General features: G+C 44.6%; 1 protein-coding gene across 1 annotated transcript in view; it reads left to right on the forward strand.

Moving 5' to 3' along the window:
* Positions 1-27,244, forward strand: part of LOC147009327 (uncharacterized) — a 254,071-nt gene that overhangs the window by 170,627 nt on the left and 56,200 nt on the right. The window contains exons 11-13 of the mRNA XM_085861178.1: positions 2,331-2,393; positions 2,507-2,647; positions 12,644-14,272. Coding sequence (XP_085717304.1) covers positions 2,331-2,393; positions 2,507-2,647; positions 12,644-14,272 — 1,833 coding nt within the window. The remainder of the gene's footprint in view (positions 1-2,330; positions 2,394-2,506; positions 2,648-12,643; positions 14,273-27,244) is intronic.

Here is a 27,244-nt window from a genome sequence, read left to right on the forward strand (position 1 = left end):
CATTCGGCCCCCTCCCCTCGCTATTCTGCAATACCCCACACTCCTTCAGCAACCCTCCTTACCTCCCCCCCTCGTCCCTCGTCCTACCCTCCCCCGCCCCCTAGACCTCCTGCACCCAAAGCCTCCTCCCCTACCTCTTCATTAAAAGTGTGGACCTCAAATATCCGGGGCCTTCGCTCAAACCTTTCAGATCTTTCCCTACAGGTTGCCACTGACAAACCAGACATCATCTGCCTAACAGAAACTTTCCTCTCCCAAGACGTGTCTGACTCCCAAGTATCTCTCCCTGGTTACTCCTTCTTACGGTATGACAGACCTGAGCCTCGTCCTGGTGGAGGTGTTGCTCTCTTCATCAAAGACTCTATTCCTCACTCTCCCTGCACTGCTCTCACTCCCCCACACCCCCAGGAATACCTCTGGCTTCGGCTTCCCCTCCACTCCCACCTCATGTTTATATGTGTACTGTACCGTCCACCGAACAGTGATGACTCCATCTACACCTCACTCTCCGAAAACATGGACCATCTTCTATCTTCTCATCCAAACTCTCTCTTCCTCTTATGTGGCGACTTCAATTGTCATCACGCCAGTTGGCTAGGTGTGGGTACCTCTCTCACCTGCCATGGGACATCAGCAAAAGCTTTCTGTGACTCATTGGGACTGACTCAATCAGTCAACTTCCCGACGCGGATCTCAACCAATGGTACTCCATCTCTTCTGGATCTGATTTTGACAAATTTCCCTGACAATATCTGCTGCTCTTCCTTCGCTCCAATTGGTTCTTCTGACCACGTCCTTGTTAAAGTGGACATCTCTCTGGCTGTTATCAGAGAACCACCTCACCGCCGTCGAGTCTGGCATTTCACTCAAGCCGACTGGCAGGGTCTCCGAGCAGCCATCAAACTTACAGACTGGTCTCCTATCACTACTTTCTCAAAACATTCCAAGGTCAAACACTTGGAATGACTTTTAACCCTGAGAATTCCCTCTCTCTCTCTCTCTCTCTCTGAAAGGACCGTACTACAAACCCTCCCATTTACTTTCTCAACAACCCTCTCAAATAAGTAGTCACTCAAACTTTCAGGTCTCACTTTCAGCCATGATCTCTTTGGCAAGTCACGTTTCAAAGTTGGCCTCCAAAGGCAGACACCGACTGGGAAACCTCCATCGTGCAAAGTCCTTCCTTGACTCACCTGAACTCATATCCATCGAGAAGGTCTTCATCCGCAGCTTGATGGAGTACTGCTCCAACCTTGGGCTGGTTCCCCTGTCTCGCATCTCGCTCAACTTGCTGCCATGGAAACCAAGGCCATCAAGACTATTGGAATCTCTCACGATGAAGCTGAGTCTATGGGCCTATCACTTCACCATTGCAGACAGGTCGGTGGTATCTGTCTTCTACCGCATCCTTTATCGCCTTACACCGCACGCACATTGTTCACCATCAACCTCCTTCTGGTGAAATTACCTAAATCTGGGATCACTGCTCACCTGCACTCATTTGTTCCTCTGTGTTCCCACCTGTGGAACCAACTTGTGCACTCTTCAATCTCACTCTTCCCTTCATGTCTTTAAGACAGCTGTTCACCACCATCTCTGACCATCCCCAATCCAAAAACATGATCTCTTCTCTCCTTGTTAACCGCCGTCTCCACCTCCACGTCTCCACATCTCCACTTTGGATCCTCTCGATGGTAAACTAAACAGGAGTTGGAAAGCAACTGCTTTTACCACACTTCTACAGTGTCTCTCCCGTGTCTCCTTCAGCTATCATTTCCATGAACCACCGAAAGAACATTGGCGTGGCTCGGTCATCCAACAGCTCATGCCACAAGCTAGAAGCATTTGTTATTTTTGAGGTCAAAAGTTCATGGTTGTGTAAAATCATCAATTTTCATCTGATTGACTTGAAATTTGACCAGAATTTGTGAATTGGGTCACTAAAGCCGATTGTTTTTGAGGGCAAAAGGTCAAAGGTCAAGATCACATACAATGGTCAATCTCCAGATTGATTTGAAATTAGAAATTTTGCTCCATTCTAGGGGAGGGGGGGGGTTCCGTGTCATATTCAATTACCCATTTTTGTGTCACCGATTCCGTGAATCCTGTCCCTTTTCCATGATTGCAGAAAAATCACTGGTTCTATATTGACCAACAGAAGGTGAGATCATTGAGTTTCCTTTTCCTCTTTGGTTTCAAATCAATATTTTTCAGGGGATTGAGAAGTAAACACTTGTTGGCCAGAGCTATGTTGTGATTTTTTTTGTTGTCGTTTCTTTAAAACTACAATATAAAGTTGAGTTTGAATGGGATGTGTTTTTTATTATCAGATTTTATTGTGGAAGTGAAGGTGGAGTCCGAGTTCATTGATGATTCCTCCTCGCTTGTTAAAGGTCTGAAGAACAACAATAATAATGAACATAATAATCTTTGAATGATGGTTCGAATAACACATAACAAATGCCTTTATTCCCAAGTAAGAAACAAATTGTCAAATGGTTTGCAGGTGAATCTCATCCGGGGACGATGGAAACTTTCCAAAGTCATTTTCAGACTTCCCAAGATGCTTTGAGCAATAATCATGTAAAGGAGGAACCACGTGGTTCTCCTCCCAAGGAGTCCGGCAAAGCTGCTCAGCTCCTCGAGGGTAAGCCGAGCTTCATAGAGAACACATCACACTGTTTTTATCTGTTTTGTTTTGTTCTTTTAAATGATTAAACAATTTAGTTCTAAACTACGTGGAATGTCAGATCCATTAAATTGTGGTCAACCAAGTGCGCTTGTTTATCTTCACTAAAGAAGGATAGTATTTGTTAACTAAAATAACTGAAAATATTTCTGTACTCAGGATTGATCGGACACATAAAGCTGACATTTGAAAAAGTCTGTTTTATTAATACGTACACAGTTTGGAAATGGCATTGGAAGTAACAAATCAAGGAGATCACCAGCACTTGCAGGTTTGAAAGACGAGTTCATGACGATCTAAACATGTGAAATGAGAGGCGTAGTCAAGATTGTTGCATCACGCCGTTTCAATCGCTCAAAACCCCTTCAAAATCCCGTGTCCGAGTTCCGCAATGTTGCCCCTCGCCGACATCATGTTTGGATGACTTGCTGCGGAAGTACGTTCTGCGACTCAGTTACGTAGCAATCTCAAACACGTCTACGATCTGATGTTTTCTTCACCATGATGTCTTCCACCTGGAACATCTATATATTACTAAAACTCTCATCTTGTATGTATGTATGTATGTATGTATGTATGTATGTATGTTCCCGAAATACAGCCAAAACGGTACACGATAGCGCAAAAATTTTAGGCCCACCTTACTCACCATTCTGCAGCGGTGTGCAGTATCAAGTTTCGTTAAAATGAGGCAACGAAAAAATTATTTAAAAAATCAATTCCCGATTCAGTCAAGTACTCTTCGGGAGAATTTGGTCAACGCAAAAAACCTCAGCGGGACAGTTCGCTGGAGCTATCTTTGTTTTTTTTTCTTGAAATTATATTTTTCATCAACCGCTGTCACAACGGGAACCCAACGGGTTCACGGGTCGTCTAGTTTCCTTTAAATTTGAGATGAGGTTTTGTTGCGTGGGAAGTGAAAATCCACTCTTCATTTATTGTATTGTGTCCATTGTTTGTAATCTTGTGGTCACTGTTCTTTTGAGTCATTGGTAGCCACTCTCTTCATTAAGCTTGAGTTCTACATCTCACCATCTCTCATTGGACACGAACTTGCGCTTATGACAGCACCCTCGATTTATTTTTGATTTCTCGCTCCGGGTTGCTCTACGTTTGTTGCCGGTTCATGAGTTCCTCCCTCCAGTATAACAAAGCAAAGTTTCCCGACCAGATGCGTTGTGTTTTACCATTTTATTTTCATTCCTGTGTTGCTGGTCATGTTTTCATCCAATTTTGTGTGGCGAACCGTACCCCGTTGTGTCGAACTGTTGAATTTGTGTCCCAGGTAAAGTCCAGCCTATTCATGTAGGATCGGGCTCATTGGGTCGTTGCCTCTGCCTCCATTTTTGACTGCACATGCTTCGTTTTTCCCTCATTTTCTCCAAGATATTATGACTTCTGATCCTTGATTCTGGTCCACTCTTCCCAACTCTTTCTTCCTCATATGTGGTGATTTCAATTGTCACCATGCAAATTGGCTGCATGTTGGTACCTCTCTCATCAGCCATGGTATTTCAGCAAAGGACTTCTGTGACGCCATGGGACTGAATCGACTTGTAAGCTTTCCCACCCAGGTTTCTGTGAATGGAAAATCCTCTCTTCTAGATTTGGTGATGACCAACTTGCCAGCCGATGTATCTTGCTCATCCTCTGCCCCAATTGGTTCATCTGATCATGCGCTATGCCTGGTGTTGGCTTAAAGGTTAGGGTGGTGGGATTGGGATCTTTGGGTCCTGAGTTCAAATCCCGTTTTGAATTAATACCAGGTAGGGTTGACTCAGTCTATTATCCTTCTGAGGTTGGCAAAATGAGTACCAGCTTGCTGGGATGATTGAGCCATTCAAGCATCCTGCGTCGGAGTGGCGACCCATCCAGGATTGTGCCAAATAGCCCAGGAGACTGCTTTGGCAGCACCGAAGCTCTGTACGGAGTATGGTCCCAATGGATGGATGGATGGATTGTGTGTTGGTGAAGGTCAACATTTCTCTAGCCATTCTCGGACAACAACCTCAGCACTGGTGAATCTGGCAGTTCACTCAACCAAACTGGCAGGGACTGCAGCCATCACACTTCAGGACTGGTCTCCCAGATCTACTGCCCCTGATATGAACTCAGCCTGGGAATTCTTCCACAGATACTTGCTCTCCTTTATGCACAGAATAATCCCATCTCATCTTCAGTTATTATGTCCATCCTTCCACCTGTGGTACACTGAATCCTATGGTGAGACAGTTACCTTGAAACAACTTCCATTCTCCTCCTGGAAGGCTAATCCAACCAAAGGCAATCTCAGATCATTCCACAAAGCCTTGCAAGTGTCTGTCCACTCTCAGGAGAGCCAGAAAACATCTGATTGATTGAGATTTGAACTTGAAGATTGAAGATTGAACTTGCACATGTGTCTCCCTACTAGAATACCTGGTGGAACCGTGTTATGTCTGTCTCGAGAGTATGCTCCCTTGCCATCCCTTGCCTCACTTCAAATGGCACCACAACAGATTCTGCTTGTGAGAAAGAAGAATGCTTCAATTCTGTGTTTACTTCCGAATCTTGTGTCCTCGACCCCTCGCTCTCTGGTACCCAGCCTACCCAGTCGCACACAACTGCTCCTGGACTGTCTTTGCCCCTTAGAAGGTAGAAAAGTTTTGAGCAGCCCTAAACTCTGATTGTGCAACTGGACCGGATGACATCAGCTCATGTGTTCCAAAAACCTGCTCTGCTGCTGTTGCACTTACTTTGCTATTTTCACCCTATCATTTGCCCAGAGTCATATTCCATCTGCTTGGATGGCACCCAACATCACTGCATTACATAAATTAGAAGGGCACTCAGGGGAGTGCACACCTCCGCCATGTAATGCCTGATCCACGTTCATGTAAGAGAACGTTCCGAATTATAACCTCCCCCAGGGATTTACCGTTAAAGCCATGCCAAAATGGTTTCCCACGTGCAAAATCTGCAATGATGGGTCGGTCACCACAGTAAACGTGCTTTTACGGAATAGTTTGTTATAAGAAGGCACGGGACGACGAAAATGGAGAATCCCGGGACGAAAGATGGATGGACACGAAAATGGGCAGAGAAATAAACAAATGAAGCACACTCACAATCCAGTATAATGAAAACACACAACACGGGAGATAAAATCGAGTCAAAGTGGTAAGGGGCGCACAATTAATTCAAGTATCTCTCCCTGGTTACTCCCTCCTCCGGCATGACAGACCTGTGCCTTGTCCTGGTGGAGGAGTTGCTCTCTTCATCAATGACTCCATTCCTCACTCTCCATTTACTGCCCTCACTCACCCACACCCCCAGGAATACCTCTGGCTACGGCTTCCCCTCCATTCCACCTCATGTTGATGTGTGTACTGTACCGTCCACCAAACAGTGATGACTCCATCTACACCTCACAATCCGAAAACATGGACCAACTTCTATCTTCTCATCTGAACTCTCTCTTCCTCATATGTGGTGACTTCAATTGTCATCATGCTAGTTGGCTAAGTGTGGGTACCTCTCTCACCTGCCATGGCATCTCAGCAAAAGCTTTCTGCGACTCATTGGGACTGACTCAATCAGTCAACTTCCCGACCCGGATCTCAGCCAATGATACTCCGTCTCTTCTGGATCTGATTTTGACAAATTTCCCTGAAAATATCTGCCGTTCTTCCTCCGCACCAATTGGTTCTTCTGACTACATGCTTGTCAAAGCGGACATCTCTCTGGCTGTTATCAGAGAACCACCTCAGCGCCGTCGAGTCTGGCATTTCACTCAAGCCGACTGGCAGGGTCTCCAAACAGCCATCAAACTTCTAGACTGGTCTCCTATCGCTACTTTCTCCACCATCACCTCATCCTGGGAATTCTTTCAAAGAAACTTGCTCTCCCTCATGCACAGATTTATCCCCTCTCGTCTTCAGTTGTCTTACCCTTCCTCCCACCCTTGGTGCACTGAAGCTTGTGGCGAGGCAGTTGTCCTGAAACAAATGGCCTTTGCCTCATGGAAAGGAAACCCAACTGAGGGTAATCTCAGTTCATTCCATAAACCTCGGAACAAGTGTGTATCTACCCTTCGGAGAGCCAGAAAACATCTTTCTCATCTCAAGTCTGAACTTTGAAACCTCTCTCTCCCCCCTGCATATCCTGGTGGCATCTAATCAAATCTGTTTCTGGTGTATGTTCCCCTCCACCCCTCCCTTACCTCAAATTGCCGCACTGCTGATACCGCACGTGAAAAGGCTGAATGCCTAAACTCCGAGTTTGTTTCTAAATCTTGTGTCGCAAACCCATTGCTTTCTGCACCCACCTTACCCAGTCACACCAAACTGTCACTGGACTTTGTGTCCTTTTCTCCTGACAAGGTGGAGAGCTTGCTGTCAAACCTCGACTCAGATTCTGCAACAGGTCCAGACGGCATCAGCCCACGTGTCCTAAAAACCTGCTCCTCTGCTCTGGCTCACCCTCTCTCTGTTCTATTCACCCTCTCATTTGCTCAAGGTCATCTGCCATCTGCTTGGAAATCAGCAAACATCACTGCCCTGCATAAAAATGTGCAAAAACAGATCTCTCTCCTCCAGACCAATCAGTCTTCTCTCAATCATCAGCAAGGTTATGGAATCCATCATCGCTTCAAATATTAAATCTTCATGTTTTCCAATGGCTTGATTTCTGATCATCAATTTGGTTTCAGACCAGGTCACTCTACCCTGGATATGCTGCTTCTGCTCTCCCAACAATGGATGGAGGTCCTCAATGCCGGACATGAAATCAGAGCCGTATCCCTAGACATATCACGTGCTTTTGACACGGTCTGGCACCCTGCCCTACTCACCAAACTCTCTTCCTATGGTATCCAAGGACATCTCCACTCATGGCTCACAGACTTCCTCTCCTGTCGCAGTCAACGTGTGGCCCAAAATGGAGTTCTCTCATCCCCTCTTCCTGTCCAGGCTGGAGTTCCTCAAGGCAGCGTTCTGGGCCCTGTTCTTTTTCTGGTTTTCATCAATGATCTCTCCGACTCTCTGGAAAATCCTCTATGTCTCTTTCCTGATGACTCCACCCTCTGCCATACCATCTGTCATCCCTCAGACCGGCAAGCAGCAGCTTCTTCGCTCACTGCAGATCTGGGTAAAATCACAAACTGGTCCAACACGTGGAACATGTCTTTCAATCTGGACAAATCTCACACTCTCACTTTGTCTCTCCGAAAGGACCCTTTGGAACCCCACCCCCCACCCCCATCTATTTTCTCAACAATTCTCTGGAAGAAGTCCTTTCTTTCAAGCTTCTGGATCTCACGATCTACCATGATCTTTCCTGGGAAAGCCACATTTCCAACCAGGCCTCCAAAGCCAGTCACTGACTGGGAATCCTCCATCACGCAAAGTCCTTCCTCAGCCCACCTGAGCTCCTGACCACATACAAAGCTTTTGTCAACAGCCTGATGGAGTACTGCTCTCCCCTCTGTGCTGGTGCTCCTGCCTTCCACCTTTCTCGGCTTCACGCTGTGGAAACAAAGGCAATTTCGGATCATTGGCATCTCCCGTGATGAGGCTGAGTCTTTGGGCCTCTCACTCTCTCACTGCAGGCAGGTCGGTGGTCTTTCTTTCTTATACCGACTCCTCTCCGGTCTCGCCCCCCCCCCTGCTCTGTCTACGATTTGTCCCCATCATATTTCCGCAAGTCGCTCATGGTCCGCCAACAACCCCCTTCTTGGAAAACTACCAAAATCACGAATCACTGCTCACCTTCACTCTTTCATTCCTCTTTTTTTCCGCCTTTGGAAGAAACTCCCTCACTCTGTTCAATGCCATTCTTCCCTCCAGGCCTTCAAAACAGCTGTTCACCACCACCTCTTATCATCCCCCATCCAAATCCTCGATCTTTTCTACCCCGTTAATCCACCCTAAACCCATGTCCTTCAAATTCCCTGCTTTCCTTCCTGAAAGTCCGTGTTATGTCCCATCTTGTATACCCCATATTCCCCGCCCCCATCCTTCTCCCTTCCACAGATCTCCGAATGTCTCTGTTCCCCACTGTTTTGTCCTTCCCACTCCCGCCCCTCTTGTCTCAAGCCCCCCTCGCTGTGCGTTGTGTGTTCGCTCTCAAACGACCCTCGACAATGTATACAAAAAAAAAATAAAAAAATTAAGGGTGCCCTGTGAGGTCTTTTAGAATATACCGGTACGTGGGATCAAAAATGCTCCACGTCTTCAGCCCACTGCTATGGCACCCAACGGAGAGACGAAGCATCCAGCAGGCGAAGAGCTAGCGGATGAAGCGAAGCGGCCAGGGACATCAACGTGCTGTACATGGAGTGGAGAACATGTGACTGAATCGTTTTATGACATGATGTCAGGTCGTGCATTCATGATGCAAATATAAATAATCTGCAGGCCCCGGTTGGAATCGTTAATTCTGCTGGTCTCTTTAAAAGAACACAAGAGATGTTACCAATTTTAACCTCTCCCAGGGATTCCCCATTAAAGCCACTAGTACGTGCCCGTAAAATAAATAAATAAATAAATAAATAAATAAATAAACATTCAAACCGCGAGCAACAAACAACAACCACACAGGCCGTTTCTTCGCTCTCGCGTGCCCGTACGTGCGTGGCCCGGAAGTTCGCATATTAATTATTCGCACTTACGATTATTCGCAACTTAGTTTTAATACCCAATTATTCAATTAGCGCCAACGTATTTTACCTTTTCGCAATGTCGTGGCAAGGAAAAACAAAAAGAGAAGAGAAGAGAGAGAAAATTTTTTTACTTCCTGGTTCGGAGCACACCAGCACTCTGATGTTACCAAAATTTATGCACCGTCTAATATGAAAACGATCATAACTTGGGGCATTGTGTTAATCTATAAATGCGCATAAGAAATCGAGAAATTATTAGAATACACGAAGTCATCATTATCTGGAATTCCGTACATTGTAACCCGTAATGGGGAACGCGACTGAGCTTCCCTTCGCCATCGGCCACGCCCACGCAACAACGTGTCTTGTCATTGGTTTGGGAAATAAATGGCCATAACTTGGGAAGCACTTTTCCGATTAATATCAAACCTTGAAAAGGCACATCATCAGGTCCCCAGCAATATACCTGGCAAGTTTCAATTAAATCGGACCAGTGGTTGTCGAGAAACAGCGGACACAGACACACACAGACAGACACACAGACAGACACACACACAGACACACACACACACACACACACACACACACACACACACACACACACACACACACACACACACACACACACACACTGCTGGAATTATAGATAGATGACAAAATGGTTTCTCAGTCCTGACTCAATGGATGGAGTGGACACACACTAATCCTAATCACCTTTTTTTTCATTGTGATAATTTAGTTGTTTAATTATTCTTGAGTTCATCCCCTCTAATGTTTTTCTATTCCCTGCACCCAATTATGTGTTATTGGCCCGTAACATTTATCCATTCAGACCAAAAATATTTGACGACGCCTGAGTCTTTGCCGTGGTTTCGACTTTACACGTATAATTGTAAATCAGCGGCTGCTGCAGTGCAGATGGTAACTGAGACACGCAGTATGTCTGCAGCACACACAGTATCTGGACTTTGCTGAAAACTTTCAGATATCTTTCCTCACTCGTCTGGCAGTCTTTCATTTCAGGAGAGGGCATAACAATTTCGACGAGGACAATTTTTTTCGTCAAGACAAATGCTTAACAGCGTCAACCAACAGCCATAACGTAATGCTAATGACGGCAAACATTTAACATTGTCGCTCAACAGCCATAATTTGAAACGTGACAAATAGGATCTTTTGTTGGCATTCGCAGGACCATCACAAATGTGGGATTGATTAAATGAGAAATATATTAACCAATGAAAACCAACAATCAAAAGTTAAATTGTGGGTCGAAAGCTTCGGTGGCTCGAGAGGAACATAGGACACGTTAAGGCATCTGGTTTCGCATCAAAGACGATAAGAGGACAAAGGAGCAGAAAACCGGACTGTACTCTATAAAACTGGACAAATGGCCACCCTGTCACCCTGAACATGACGCATGAGTTTATAGGTGAGAGGAAACGTAACTGCCCGTGGAAAACAAGCAAGGGTTTACTGGAGCCTGAATATCCACGTCGTCATGAAAATGAGGATAATTTATTAATTGTAGTTTACTCCATGTGACAGAAGCTGGCGGTTAATGCTGCAAAACGTACTACTTGAAATGGTTCTGTGGTACAACATAACATGCTAAGCTTGTATATTTTACTCGTATGTATACATATATCCTAAAAAATAATAATAATAAAAAACAATTATCTGCATGTATGTGTGTATGTCTGAATGTCACAGAAAAAAAACAGGACTGGGCCAATCTCCACCAAATTTTTCAAACGTGTTGGTAGTACCCAGAGAGCCTAGTGTGTTGGCGCAGTGGTTAGGGCAGCGGCTTGGGATCCAAAAGGTCCTGAGTTCAAGCCCCGTTGGGCCACTGAATTAATACACCAGGGGGTTGACTCACCCTGTCATCGTTCCGAGGTCGGCGAAATGAGTACCAGTGTACTGGGCCGGTGTATACCCCGGTTAAAATAGGTGTACCATATCCCTGTGTCGTAAGAGGCGACCAGGGTTGTGTCAGGAAGGGCATCCGGCGTAAAACATGTGCCAAATCACTATGCGGATCATACGGATGATCCGCTGTGGCGACCCCTAACGGGAGCAGTCGAAAGAAGAAGAAGTTGGTAGTACCCAGAGTCAGGTAATGGGCACATATCCCCTGCCCCCCCCCCCTGAAAGATGACTTACATGTGCTACAGTACAAGTAGTTTACTGACCCCTGCTGCAGGCAGGGGGGATTATTAGCTACAGCATAAAATATATTTGCCCCACCTCCCCCACTCTCCCCAGGCTGCTCCCGAAGGAGGCAGGTGTTTGTAGTTACTGAAATATTCAATGGAATGTGGAATCACAACAAACAAACAAGGTTTCAGTCTTATTCTTGTGGTTTATTCCAGTGTCACCTGCTTCGTAAAACATTTCTATTAAAGGTCCTGGCAAACAACTTTTTGACCTGGAAAATTCTTGGAACTTTGGTCTTCCATGGCTGTGCAAACCCTTCCACTCTCCCAACAATTGATGGAGGCCATCAATGCCAGCCATGAGATCAGGGCTGTCTCTCTCGACATAGCTCAAGCTTTTGATACAGTCTGTCATCCCGCCTTGCTCTCCAAATTATCTGCCAAAGGCATCCAAGGCCAACTCCACTCTTGTGGAGCAACCCCCTCCTTGTGAAACTCCGAAAATCCAGAATCACTGCTCACCTCCACTCATTTGTACCTCTTTTTTCCCCCACCAATGGAATTAACTTCCACATTCTCTTCAATCTCTTTCTTCCCATCAGATCTTCAACCCAGCTGTTCACCAACATCTCAGATCATCCCCCGTCTAAAACCATGATCTTTACTACCCCCGTTGAACCCCCCCCCCTCACCCTCAAAGGTACGAGTAGATTGTGAATTCTACATTGGGCTTGTCTTCCCTTTGTTCTTCTCACTTGAAAAAAAACCTTTTTCAGAGCACTGTGAATTCTTCCTCTCCCTCATGGATTGGTACCCCTACGTTGCTTCCCCTCTTTTCTAGAATTTGGAGAATCAGAGGTCTGAAAATCATTCTGTTTCAAGGAGCAGGAAGAACAATGCATTCTGGATTCAACAGAATGTTCATTTAAGTTTGATAATTGAGCCATGATAAGCGGACGTTTCAGGTGTGACCTCTTCATCAGAGGAAGCCTTTTTGATTGAATACCCTGTCCAGAAAAATTAAACAACTGTGAGTTATGTATTTTATGTTTGTACAAATCTAATTAGTATGAAATAGTTGTCAATTATGCTATATTCTTCAAAGATGGTTTGAATTTCTTCCGAGCAGATGCCTTTTGTGACTTGTCTTTACAGAGAAACAAGTGAAACTGGTTTCTTGTTCCAACTGTTCCCAGTTGTTCGACCCGGGAGTTTTCAATGCACATATGACTCGGACCATTTGTAAAGAACCTGACAACTTCAGCATCGTGTCTTACAACCGTTGTTGTAAAAGTTGTACAGAGACCCTCAAGAATATCCAAGGAAGTGAGAGACCGCACAAGTGTTCTGTGTGCGACAAATCATTCACCGTGTTATCATCTTTAAATCTTCATCAAAGAATGCACATCGGTGAGGGAGTCAACAACCAACATGAGAAGCTCTACAAGTGTTCCTTGTGTCCTAAAGCCTTTGCTCAATCGAAAAATTTTAACGAACACCAAAGAATGCATGCAGGTGATAAGCCTTACAAGTGCTCCGTGTGCAACAACGCTTTCGGTTTTATGTCAGAGTTGCAAATACATGCAAGAATCCATTCGGGTGAGAAGCCTTTCAAGTGTTCTTTTTGCAGGAAAGCTTTTGCTCGCTCGTCAAATTTACACGTTCATCAAAGAACACACACGGGAGAGAAACCGTACAAGTGTTCTATATGTCATAAAGCCTTTAGTCAGTCATCACATTTAAGCATTCATCAAATAACACACACGGGAGAGAAACCGTACAAGTGTTCCGTGTGTCAGAAGGCTTTTGGTCAATTGACACATTTCCACCACCATAAAAGAATCCACACGGGAGAGAAGCCCTACAAGTGTTCTGTATGTCATAAAGCATTTACTTACAGGACGACATTGAGAGAGCATCAAAGAATACACACAGGAGAGAAACCCTACAAGTGTTCCGTGTGCATTCAAGCCTTTGGTCGATTGCTTTCGTTAAAGGTTCATCAAAGAACCCATACAGGAGAACAGCCGCACAGGTGTTCTGTGTGCAACAAATCATTTACTGTGTTATCATCTTTAAAACTACATCAAAAAATACACACTGGAGAAAAGCCGTACAAGTGTCCTGTTTGCAGTAAGGATTTTGCAACTACTGCATCAGTGAGAAGACATCAGAAATTACACACGGGTGAGAAGCCCTACAGTTGTTCTGTTTGCGGCAAGGAATTTGTTGATTCGACACATTTACATCAGCATCAAAGAATACATACAGGAGAGAAACCCTACAAATGTTCTGAGTGTTTTAAGGCCTTTCGACTTTCGCAAACGTTGAAGAACCATCAAAGAACACACACCGGAGAGAAGCCCTACAAGTGTTACATTTGCAGCAAGGTTTTTGGACATTCCTCACATTTATACGAACATAAAAAAATACACAGTGGAAGAAGACCACACAAGTGCTCTGTTTGCAGTAAGGATTTTCCAACATCCTCATCAATGAAAAGCCATGGAAGAATTCACACAGGCGAGAAGCCCTACAAGTGTTCTGTGTGTGGCAAAGCGTTTACTTGTTCATCAACTTTACATAAACATCGAAAATTACACTCGGGTGAGAAGCCCCACAGTTGTTCTGTTTGCAGCAAGGAATTTGTAACTTCTTCATCAATGAAAAGACATGGAAAAATTCACACAGGTGAGAAGGAAAGGGCACAAGGATGGAATTGCAAAGACTTGAGCGGAATTATTCCAAAACCTGCCATTGCAAAGATCACTTTGGGTTCACAAAACTAAACACAATGAAAGCAACAGCAAACGAGAATGACACTCGGTAGAGTGCATATCTTCACCAGGCTGAACAGATTGTTTATATCCCACTGATAGGCTGGAGATCTGCATCTGGAGATCTTTTGGAAATATGCTTTTTGAAATAAAATAAAAAATGCTATATGTCGTTTTTGGCTCCATCTCTCAATGTTGAATAATCACTTGGAAAATTAAAAACAACTTAACCAAGATACCTCAACCAAAATGTAAACACCTTGTACTTGTCACCTACCCAAATCATCCACCAAGTTTTGTCATAATCCGTCCACAACTTTTTGAAAAACCTTGTTATATATCATTTTTGGCGCCGTCTCTCAACAGTGAAGAATCACTTTTAAAAATTCTCCTATCTGGATATTCATTACAATTGAATCACTTCATCCTTTCACGCACCTATTCTGATCACCAAATTTCGTCTGAATTTCTCCACTACTTTTTTGAGATATGTTCACAGACAAATAGACAAACAAGAAAGACATCATGCAGAGCATGATACTTGTGAAATCCCCTCCAAGAAATTTGACCAAAAAAATAATTTGTGGTTGAATTAAGTGACCTGATGTGCAAATTATCTTCAAATTTCTAGTCTATCGAATGAAAATTGACAATTTCAGGAATTTCGCCTAGATGACCTCCAAAATAATTGGTGGTTGAATTCCTTGACCTGATGTGCAAATCCTCTTCAAATTTAAAGTCAATTGGATGAAAATTGATGATTTTCGAAATTTGAGAGAGTTGTTGACCTTTGGCCTGTGTTGACCTTTTGACCTCAAAATCAATAGGCTTTTTGCTTATGACCAACTCTTCCATTTTGTGAAGTTTCGTGAAGATTGGTTTAAAATTGTTACCTGTAGGCGATTGACAGGCAGACAGAAAAACAAACAAGCCGGTAGGCGGCGATGGGTCGCCGAGCATGGAAAGTATAAGATATAGAGCAAAATTGATGTCATATAGCGGATAGGGAATCGCCTTAAGATTACGCATGTCAAATCTCATCGGGTTCCATCTACTGATAACTACTCGGTATCCATTTGAATGAAAAGTACCGAAAATGCGGTTCGAAATTTGAAATCCCCAAAGTTTGAGCCGGTGCTGTGGGTGAACAAAGATCTAAATCAAAAATCCGGCTCGATTGTTTGTGCACAATGTATTCCAGACTATTGGTGTGAATTTTCATGACCATCCGACCATAACCCTAGGAGGAGTAGCATTTGGCGCGAAGGCACCTCCGGCTCTCGCATATTATCGATTTTTGCACTAATTGACCTTTGACCCCTGACCTAAGTGAAATCGGTCAATATGTCCTGAGGCAAAGTTGTATTACTCATTGAGTACCATGAACCTGTAAAGTTTCATTCGTATCGATGCACTCACCTGGTCGCTAGGGGGCCTTCAATTTTCACACATGCCCTAATTGCAGGGGGCGCTGCGGGTAAAGTATTCCATATATCACAAAAAATGGAATATATTTGATAGAGCATCACCTGTAGATCATTCGTGCCAAATTTCATAACCCTACGTGGGATAATGGCTTTCGGAATTGATTTCGCGTGAACGGTACCGATTTTGAAGGTTTTTCGGTTGTTACAAGGGAACCAAAGCGTCCCTAGCAACCATCACAATTTCCAAAGCACGAGGTCATAAGATGTACCTACCACTCAAGTTTGGTAAAAATCTGCCCAGGTTTACGACCAATTATGCTCATGACAAACGAACAAACATGCAAACAAACAGACAGAATTACTGACAATAAGGGTCACCTATTTCGGTGACCCCACAAACAAATGGACCCAAATGCAATACGTTCTCCTCCGGCGAGGGTAACAATAGAATATCTAATAGAACTCCATGGTTGAGTCCCTGGTTCCCTAAATTTAGCTTCCACTTTCATAAGAACCCTGATATCACCATAACTCATGATATTAAAATCACCAGAAATCACATTGCCCACATGGATCATGCAAAAATTTCAAGAGCAATACGCACAACATCCCTAACTGCATTTACACGAAGAGTTTTCAGAAATTCAGCAAAATTAAATAAGGATTGGAACTATGTTCCAGGTGAGCTAAAAATGAGAAAATATCTTTATTTTGAATATTTAAATCATAATTTTAAAAGTTTTTAAAATTTATTTACAGGAATGTATATAATTTTTTGGGGGTGGGGGAGGGGAAGGTGGGAGAGGACCTGAAAGTCCCTGTAGTGTCCATCAAGTTTACCCTGTGTACCCTGCCCCATCCCTCTCCCTTCCACAGATCTCATGTCTCTGTTCCCCACTGTTTTGTTCTTCCCTCTTAAGAATAAAGTGGAGGAAATGCAGGCAGAAGGATTTATAGGGAGATTGAGTTCGTGTTTTGGATTGAAAAAATATGCGGTTTGTTTTTAGCTCACATGGAACGTCGTTTTGGGGAGCCTATGGAGGGCACATCATCTGTCCATCCATCCGTAAACACTTTCAACTTGTCTGAAACTAAACACTCGATTTCGATGAAACATGATCACAATCGTTATCACCCGGTGTGTACCAACGTTTGTTCGCGGCATCAATTTTTTTTTTTTAAATGAGGCGTTTCCCACCCCATCCAAATAGGTATTTACATTATTCTCCATTTCATATTTCGTGGGTCATCCACACCTACCAGTGGTTCCCTGGTTATCTTATCAATCCGCTACCAGGTAAACACCAGGGGTATTGCCTCTATTTTTATTTTTTTGGTGCGAGGAGGGGAAATAGGATGAGAAGAGAAGGCTGAAAGGACAATAGTTGGGGGAAAAAAACGAAGTGAAACGAGGGATGGTGTCAAAACAGTGACAGAATTTCCATGCTGGCTCTCCGAGGACTTGTCCTGAGCAATGACTACCACTACTACAACTAATCTACATGCCCAGATAACGGGCATAGTGACCCCCTGCAGAGGGGTGGGGGGAAGGGGTAACTCTTTAGCACTTCGTCCCCTTTGGACAGGGTATGGAAAATTGGACGAAACCACAAACACGAGCACAGGGACTAAAATATAACTAAGACATGACAAAACTGGTCCGGGGAAAACTGAGTTTTGATGAAATGGAAGTAGCGACTGGCGATCCAACCTACGTGTGCAGCAGACCTTAAACCGGAGGAAGGATGCGAGGAAGAATGAGGGCTTGGGGAGGATACAGTGGGTGAACAAGATGGATATAGCTCTAAACTCTCATTCACAGCAAGTGGAAGGAAAAACTGGAAACTTGGAAAGAGGTGGACTTGGGGAGGTTGTTCATTTCCCCCCCCCTCCCTTTTATGTTTCCTCATCTTTGTTTCGGAGGGGATTCTAGACTGATGAGCTGTATTCCAACTTGGGTCCAACCAAGTTCGTTTATGTTTGTTTTTTTTGTGAGAGAGGTTACAGTGGAGGACAACTTGATTGATTCCGGGCCGAGCTCGACTGAGTGATAAGGAGCGACTGAGATCGACACGTCTTTATACTGTTGTGGGAATCACTTGTTAGGAGTAACTTTGTATAGTATCGTAGTAGTTATTTCCCATATTGCATGTCTTTGTGTAAGTACGAGGTAATTTAATTGTGATATAGAATATGCGTCGTTTTATGTGGAGAAATCCATTGCTAACCTTCCCCACATGTGTCTTAAACCGCTTTCCATTCATAGCTTTTTAAATTTTCTTCCCTTTGCAATCTGTCTTAAATGTGTGATTCACGAAGGGAGTTTAACCATGTAGCCTGCAAGAGTGCATCGTTGGGGTTTCCCACAGAACAGTTTTTTGCAGCATTGCTGGCAGCCAAGCCCCCACACAAGAAGGTGCACCCACTCTCCCTGCTCGCGCCGGTTCTGGACGTAGCGCAAGACTGTCTCCGCCAAGCTGTTGGCGCTTGAAACTTGCTGCGTTTGGCTGCTCACAATCCACGCTATTGTTTGTCTGTCTCCTGAGGAAAGCATGAGGCCTTAAGGTGAGATAAGGTTTCAGTTCATTATTTGAGTCGATGACATGTCCCGGTTTGGGTTATGAATTAATTCTTACACTGCATTGCTTCCTTCTGTATCCCTGCCCCGTGTGTGTCAATACACTTTGTAAACCACTTGGTCTCTAGGTGATTCAAATGTCGCTGATCGCTACACATCTGTTAAAGGGCTGGTTGGGTTGAGGTGATTCATAACCAGGATGAGACCATGTCAGAGTCTGGCAATTTGTTCAATCGCCATTAGTGCAACGGACGCACAGCACTGATTAGCATGACGCGTTGACTGGCTCGGTAGATCCATTGGACTACGAAATCGTGGCACACAGGCCTATGATCCAACTCGGAATGAGAGAATCAGTTGGCCGTCTTGACCGGTTTGACATGGTTCGTCGGGGTTTGGACCGAGCAACTGAACAAACCCAACGGCTGTAACAACACATTAGAAAGGAGGTGCTTACGACGTGATATGATAGAGATGTTTAAGATAGTGAAGGGTAATGACAAAATAAGTGCAGAAGAGCTCTTCAGCAGAATAGACAGTGAGAGGACCGAGGGCATAGCCTGAGACTAAAGGATAGTAGAGTGAATAGGATAGCCAGGCAAGGGTCTTTCACTCAGAGAGTAGTTAATGCATGTGCATCTCCCTGGAAATGTAGAGGCAGCATAAATAGTATATCGGTTAAAATTTGAATTAGATCAGTGCCTAGAAGCACTGGAGTTTGGGAGCAGGGGGTGGGGGGGGGGGAGACAGGTACATTGGCATGACTCGTAGGTAACTTGAGTCTGGACGGGTGATGATGTACAACTGTGCTGAGTGTGATGTGTGTGAGAGGGTATCATGGAGGGATCGTATTTGGTGGGTGTTGTGCAGGGTGGCAAGATAGTCACTTTACCCCTCCCCAGGAAAGGATTGGTGAAAAGGAAGAACTGATTCGATGTTGGTGAAGATCCGGATGCGGATCTGATGATTTTTAAAATGATTTTTTTTCACCATTGAGGGATAGGGCTAAAAATTATGAACAGGTAAATCCTTGCTTATCGCAAAGGTTGTGTTCCCGCAAAACCTTGTGATAAGCGAAACTGCGTTAAATGATGCACATTTTCCCATCTAAAGCCATAAATTAAATGGGGGATGCGTTTTCGGCCGGGAATTTTGGGAACTATCTGGGGTGTCTTTTCAGACGTTCAGTATACAGTACACAAATAAATAGATGCCAAACATTTAACATTGTAAACAATAGTCATTAAACAGTTAATAGTGGTGGTGACACTTTCTTCACTGGCAGCGGGATATGGTGCGGCTGGTGGAACGAACATCCTGGCTGGTGAATGTGGTTGGTGATGCATCTTTCAGCTTGAAAAAAATGCATGGAGTGTGGGCTGGATGGCTTTCTTTTTCTTTGCTGCATAAAGTTTCTTGTAGCAATGAAGGGCATCATGAACAGCATGGCGAAAATCAGTGCTCTTTTCAACATTTGGATCTTGCTCGATGACAAATTCTATGGCTTGCTCAAATGTGCCGAGAATTTGGCGAAGGTTTTTCATGGTGAGCTGCTTGAATCTCGAGGTATCACAGCATCTTAATCCTCTGCTTCTTTTTCTTCTGCTGCTGCTGCTTCTTGTTCTTCTTCCTTTTCAGCGTGCCGCTATTTCAACTCCATGAGTAGAGATCCTCATTGCTTTTTAAAGATTCTGCATAAGACTCCAGTAAGTCCGCCACGTCCTCTTCATCAAACTCATCAAAACCAGCCTGCTTCACCAGGTCAACAATTTGGCTTGTAATCAACTGAACATCAGCAAACTCCGTGAAGTTGCTGATACACTCAAGCCACACTTTCTTCCACGCAGCATTAATTGTAGAGGTGGACGCAACTCTGCCCACGAATCCTTAATGTTTTACAAAGCCTTTTTTTAATGTTGTACTAGCGTGGTTCGGCTCGCCACGCTCGCCTCTCTACACGTCTTGCAGAGATTGACGTCACAGATTTGCTTTGTTGTCATGATTTACACCAATCATAATACAAATATTTATTTTCTACAATTTTATTTGGAATGTTGATGACGATATATTGATTTGAAATTAATTTGTGATAGAAGAAGGTCCAAGTGGTCTAAATGGTCAAGGGTCGAAGCTGTCTATCATCTGTGTGAAGGGTGTAAGGGGTTTAAATGGTGTTAGGGTCTAAGGGGTCTAAAGGGTATTTGAGGTTTTTTTGGTCCTCTGGGTCTTTGGGGACTTTTGGGTTATCAGGGTCTTTTGGGTCTTCAGGGACTTTTGGGTATTTTGGGTCCTCGGTGGCTTTTGGGTCTTTGTGGTATTTTGTGTCATATTGACTTCACGGAATGATGGACGGCTTCACTGACTCACCGTGCTTTTCGTATATATATATTAAAAATAATATTATAGATGCTTGCCAAAACTCCTTCATTCATAGCTTGTCCCTACCAACATTTTCCTGGATGAACCGCTGCATGGTACACTTAACATATACACTGATGAGCCAAAACATGATGACCACCTGCCTAATATGCTGTTGGTCCTCCGTGTGCCGCCAAAACAGCGCCGACCCGCCGAGGCATGGACTCTACAAGACCTCTGAAGGTGTCCTGTGGTATCTGGCACCAAAACATTAGCAGCAGATCCTTCAAGTCCTGTAAGTTGCGAGGTGGAGCCGCCGTGGATTGGACTTGTCGGTCCAGTGCATCCCACAGATGCTCAATCAGATTGAGATCTGGAGAATTTGGAGGCCAGGGCAACACCATGACCACTTCATCATGTTCCTCAAACCATTCCCGAATAATGTGCGCAGTGTAGCAGGGCGCATTATCCTGCTGAAAGAGGCCACTCACTGCCATCAGGGAATACCATTGCCATGCAAGGGTGTACCTGGTCTGCAACAATATTTAGGTAGGTGACACGTGTCAAATTGACGTCCATATGAATGGCCGGACCCAGGGTTTCCCAGCAGAACATTGCTCAGAGCATCACACTCCCTCCACCAGCTTGTCATCTTCCCACAGTGCATCCTGGTGCCATCACTTCCCCATGTAAACGGCTCACACGTACACGACAATCCATGTGATCTAAAAGAAAACGGGACTCATCGGACCAGGCGACCTTCTTCCATTGGTCCAAGGTCCAGTTCCGACGCTCGTGTGCCCATTGTAGGCGCTTTCAACGGTGGACAGGGGTCATCACTGTGCACTCTGACCGGTCTGCGTCTACGCAGCCCCATATGCAGCAGGGTGCGATGCACTGTGGATTGTGACACATTTCTCCTGTGACTACCATTAAAATTTTCTGTGACTTGTGCCACAGTAGACCTTCTGTCGGTTCGGACCAGACGGGATAGCCTTCTTTGCCCTCGCACATCGATGAGCCTTGGGTTCCCAACACGCTGTCGCCGGTTTGTGGTTTGTCCCTCCTTGGATCACTGTCGGTAGGTACTCACCACTGCTGACCGGGAGCACTCCACAAGCCTTGCCATTTCAGAGATGCTCTGACCCAGTCATCTGGCCATAACAATTTGGCCCTTGTCAAAGTCGCTCAGGTCTTTACTCCTGCCCATTTCTCCTGCATCCAACACATCAACTTCAGGAACTGACTGTTCACTTGCTGCCTAATATATCCCACCCCTTGACAGGTGCCATTGTAACAAGATAATCAATGTTATTTACTTCACCTGTCAGTGGTCATAATGTTTTGGCTCATCAGTGGTATGACTTTAAAAGCAGCAACAAGTCCCTGATTCACAGGCTGTAAAAGTGAGGTAGTATTGGGTAGCAAAAATACTACCTGCACAGTTTCATCCCAGTTTTCCATTTGCTGATGATGCACAGGGGCATTGTCTACAAGCAGCAAAGATTTCTTGTCGAGGTTGTTCTCCATGGAGTACTTCTCAACGTAGTTGGAGAAGTAATTGATCACATATTCCTGGGTCAACAGCCTTTGCATTCGTCCACCAGATCACAGAAAGCTGTAGCTTGATTGGATGGGGGAAGATAAGAGATCGTGGTGAACAGCTGTTTTGAAGACCTGGAGGGAAGATCCTTCTTGAGTTGTAGATCCCCTTCTGCAGTTCCATCGAGTAACAAGGTAAGCCTGTCCTTTTCTGCTTGAAATCCTGGAGCAGTCTTCTATTTTTGTATGATGTACCAGTATGTACGGGACAGTCATTATTTTCCAAAATAATCCAGTTTCATCGATATTGTGCACTTGCTTCGGTGAGTAACCGTGCCCCCCCCTCCCCCAGGGCCGGATTTACTTGCTTGTGGGCCCTCGGCCAAACCTTATCAGTGCCCCCCCCCCCCCAATTTTTTTTATATATATCGTAATATTGTAATTAAAAAAAAAGAATTACAACATAATGTAACACATCAATAATTTTTAATAAAATTAGTTCCATATCAAGTACATCAAAATACATCAAAGTAAATCAAGTTCCATATCATGTAAATCTTACACATATGAATAATGGAAAAATACAATGAAACTGAAGCATGATAAATTTTGCAAGCACAACTATGCGAAGTTCAAAATGACATTTTCCTGCTTTTTTCTATGGAAAATTTGTCAATGATACCGTTTGTGTCAGGGATTGTAGGAGGTCAGATTCAATGCATAGTAATGAAAGTGAGTTTTAATCTGGTTTGTCCCAAAGTTGATCTCAGGTGATTCTTCACCCTAGATAGAATAGAGAAAGACCTCTCTCCTTGACAGTTTGTAATGGGGATGGAAAGGAACATTCTTACCAAGATACTAATGTTTGGAAAGGCAGTTGTCAAAGTACCATCTTTAGACCTCAACACAAAGTGGAAATGTTTGTCACTGACCTGTCAGATTCAGAAGACAAAATGTCTTTCAACTGCAAAAATTCATCTAAAACAGATGTTTCCAGGTCACTGGAATAGGTACTGACAAGGAGTTCCAGTTGAGCTTTGAGGTCATCATAGTTCATACTGTCATACTCTGTTAAAAAGCTAAACAGCTTCTGCAGGATTTCAGTACAATCCCTGCAGCTGGTAGTGCGGCTTTCAAGTGATCCCATCTATACAGTATGTGGAGGCTGAGAAGAAGTTATACAAGGCTTGTAAAAAAAACTGAAATATGAAACAGACGCAAGGCAACTGCCGGCAGCTGCTGTTCCTACAAGGTTCAAGGAGTGACCTGCACAAGGGACATAATATGCCAGGGGATTCATAGCCTTTATTCTGGCTTGGAGACCAGTGTAAATGCCAGACATATTGGCAGCATTGTCCTAACTCTGGCTTCTCGTGTCACGCAAATCAAGACCAACATCTTCGATTAATTGTACAACAGTTGAGGCTATGTATGCTCTCTGCACCATGGTCATGTATGTCTATGAACTTCAGAAATCGCTCAACAGGTTTACCGTCAGGTTTTACATAACGAACTATGAATGTAAGTTTGTCAGTATGACTAACATCCGGTGTGGAATCAACACTAACTGAATAATATTTGGCTTGTTTCACTTCACTTATGATAACTGAGTGAATTTCTTCAGCCATCAGATTGATCATGTCATCAGAAATCGTTTTTGAGAGATATGAAGTGTTTCCACTACCTACAGCACCGCACTTACCCAGATGCTGTGCAAGAAGAGGGTCAAATTTTGCTAAGAGTTCTAGTACTCCAAGGTAATTACCATTGTTGCTAGAGCCAATTCTTTCATCACTACCTCTGAGAGGAAGACCTCTTGATGTCAAAAATTTTAGTGTTTCAACTATGTGCAACAGAACTTCTCTCCAATATTTTCTCTCTACTTTGACTTGCAAAGCCAAAGTGGAATCAATTCGACTTGCTGCAACTGCCCTTACACCCCAAGCAGTAACTGACTTTTTATGCTCTTTACTACTTTCATGTTCAGCAACTCGACGCCGGCAGTTTTTCCAGTCACTAAACCCACTTGTAAACAATGAGACTTGCTTGCCGAACGGCTTGCATGGAACACAAAATACATCGCCAGTTTTTGGAGAATACACAAGCCATTCCCTTTTATTAACTTTTTCATCATTTGCCATTTTATGTGTAAACATGGATATGGGAACATATCAAACTCTTTCCTTTTCACCCTCACCCAAACTTCTTGCGGATTTTGAGAAGTCACCTTGTTCACAGTTTTGATCAAGAGGATGATTTACTAAATATTCCATCAATTAATTATCTGCCAGTCAGCTGGATCATTCGATACACACAAATCAGCACTAACATCTTGTTCCACAGAATGTTTCTTATCGGTCAACTGAGATGAATCGGATGAAGCTTCTATCACAGGTGGTACTTCTACTTCCATTGCTGATTCACTCGATATCTGTGACTGTGACTCAGTTGACCTTGCTTCGTCGTGGTCATCGCCTGGGAGTTTACCGTCACCGGTACTAGGCTCTGAATCTTCTTTTGGTTTTGGTTTTAAAAAGGTTGTCAGCTTTGGAAGTGATTGGAGTTGTGCAGCTTTGGTTTCTTTTAACTTTCTCTTTTGTGAGCCACTCATATATTTCTTCTGGGACGACATAATTAATCTATCTCATGAGAATCCCCGAGATTCCAAGAATAATTTGTAAGCATAAAGTAATAATGAATGAATTCATGTCTAGTATAAGAGATACCAATATCACAAAATAAGAACACAAAAACACACGTAATATAACAATGAAGTCCACTAAATACAACACGTAATGTATATAATCTACAGATAGATAGATAGATGGTGGGAAACGGGCATTTAAAAATGTACTGTTATATTTTTCGTTACCTTATTTTATTTTATTCATTTTACTATAGGGCCTACTAGCCTACTCCTTGGCCGATAAACGCCTGAAAACACCATTGTTCGTTCCTTTATTATTTCATTTCCGCACATGTGATAACCTCTAGAATCTCCAAATCTAAGCTGGATTAAAAAAAAAAAACATTCTGGGTCTCTCCAGGTGGTGTTTGTTAGAACCGATCGCTAATCACCTGCCAAGCCAGCCATTCCTTGTCAACTGTTTTGTTGGTGTGCTTGCTCGAGTGCTTAATCGTGGTGGGTGGATCGATTCCAAAGTACTCGATTCCAAGCATGGAATTAAAAGGAATTGAGGAGTAAACCTAAATCGACATCAATTCCGAGTAATTCCTACTTCTGAGAAAGAAGTATTGTTAATGTATTATGTATTTGGCCTGGTAAATGTATTAGTTGAAAAGGAACGTGCCCATGGGGCATACGGTGTGCAATATAGCATCAAGAGCATGTCACTTGCAAACTGAACGCCCCGAGAGCGTGTTCCTTTTAAATGAATAGCAAGGCATTTGGAGTTGGCCGGTAAAGCGTGCCGATTGCTTTGCTGATGGACGGGAAGGCAATACATCGACTGATAATGTTTTGAAAACATGTCGTTCAAAAGGTACAGAAGTGAAGTTTGTACCTATTTCGGGAATGTTAAAATAAGACAGTCTGAAATTTGCATGCTCACTTTGTTCAATTGTTATTACTCATTACTATAATATATCCAATATGCTAAAACATTTGAAAACCAAACACCAGAGAGACGGAGGGGAGAGAGGAGGAAGGCAGTATTAATGGGAGGGGAGAGGGAGAAGTGACGGTTGAGAATGTGGATTCGAAGAAACCAAAGTCTACAACAGCAACAAGTTCGCTTTCGCAATCGACGATTGAAAGCACTTTCACCCCGGTATGCTGCCTTTCCTTCCCCTCACGCTGCCTTTGATTCCCCTCCCCTCACTCTGCCTTCCCTTCTCCTCCCCTCATGCTGGCTTCCCTTCCCCTCCCCTCACGCTGCCTTTGATTCCCCTCCCCTCACTCTGCCTTCCCTTCCCCTCCCCTCATGCTGCCTATCCTTCCCCTCCCCTCATGCTGTCTTACCCTTCCCCTCCCCTCATGCTGCTTTCCCTTCTGCTCCCCTCACTCTGCCTTCCCTTCCCTTCCCCTCATGCTGTCTTTCCATTCCCCTCCCCTCATGCTGCCTTCCCTTCCCCTCCCCTCATGCTGTCTTTCTCTTCCCCTCCCCTGATGCTGCCTTCCCTTCCCCTCCCCTCACTCTGCCTTCCCTTCCCCTCATGCTGCCTTCCATTCCCCTCCCCTCATGCTGTCTTTCCATTCCCCTCCCCTCACTCTGCCTTCCCCTCCCCTCATGCTGCCTTCCCTTCCCCTGTCCTCACTCTGCCTTCCCTTCCCTTCCCTTCCCCTCATGCTGCCTTCCCTTCCCCTCCCCTCACTCTGCCTTCCCTTCCCTTCCTCTCATGCTGCCTTCCCTTCCCCTCCTCTTACTCTGCCTTCCCTTCCCTTCCCTCATGCTGCCTTCCATTCCCCTCCCCTCATGCTGTCTTTCCATTCCCCTCCCCTCACTCTGCCTTCTCTTCCCCTTCATGCTGCCTTCCCTTCCCCTCCTCTCTCTGCCTTCCCTTCCCCTCATGCTGCCTTCCATTCCACTCCCCTCATGCTGTCTTTCCATTCCCCCCTCACTCCGCTTTCCCTTCCCCTCATGCTGCTTTCCATTCCCCTCCCCTCATGCTGTCTTTCCATTCCCCTCCCCTCACTCTGCCTTCCCTTCCCCTCATGCTGCCTTCCCTTCCCCTCCCCTCACTCTGCCTTCCCTTCCCTTCCCCTCATGCTGCCTTCCCTTCCCATCCCCTCATGCTACTTTCCATTCCCCTCCCCTCATGCTGCCTTCCTTTCCCCTCCCCTCATGCTGCCTTCTGTTCCCCTCTCCTCAATCTGCCTTCCCTTCCCCTCCCCTCATGCTGCCTTCCCTCCCCCTCTCGCTGCCTTCCCTTCCCTCCCCTCATGCTGCCTTCCCTTCCCCTCCCCTCTCGCTGCCTTCCCTTCACCTCATACTGCCTTCCCTTCCCCTCATGCTGCCTTCCATTTACTTCCCCTCATGCTGCCTTCCATTTCCCTCCCCTTATCCTGTCTTTCCATTCCCCTCCCCTCACTCTGCCTTCCTTTCCCCTCATG

This window comes from Eptatretus burgeri, chromosome 17, assembly GCF_056783735.1.
Source record: "Eptatretus burgeri isolate ZD-2024b chromosome 17, Ebu_testis_v1, whole genome shotgun sequence".
NCBI lineage: Eukaryota > Metazoa > Chordata > Myxini > Myxiniformes > Myxinidae > Eptatretus > Eptatretus burgeri.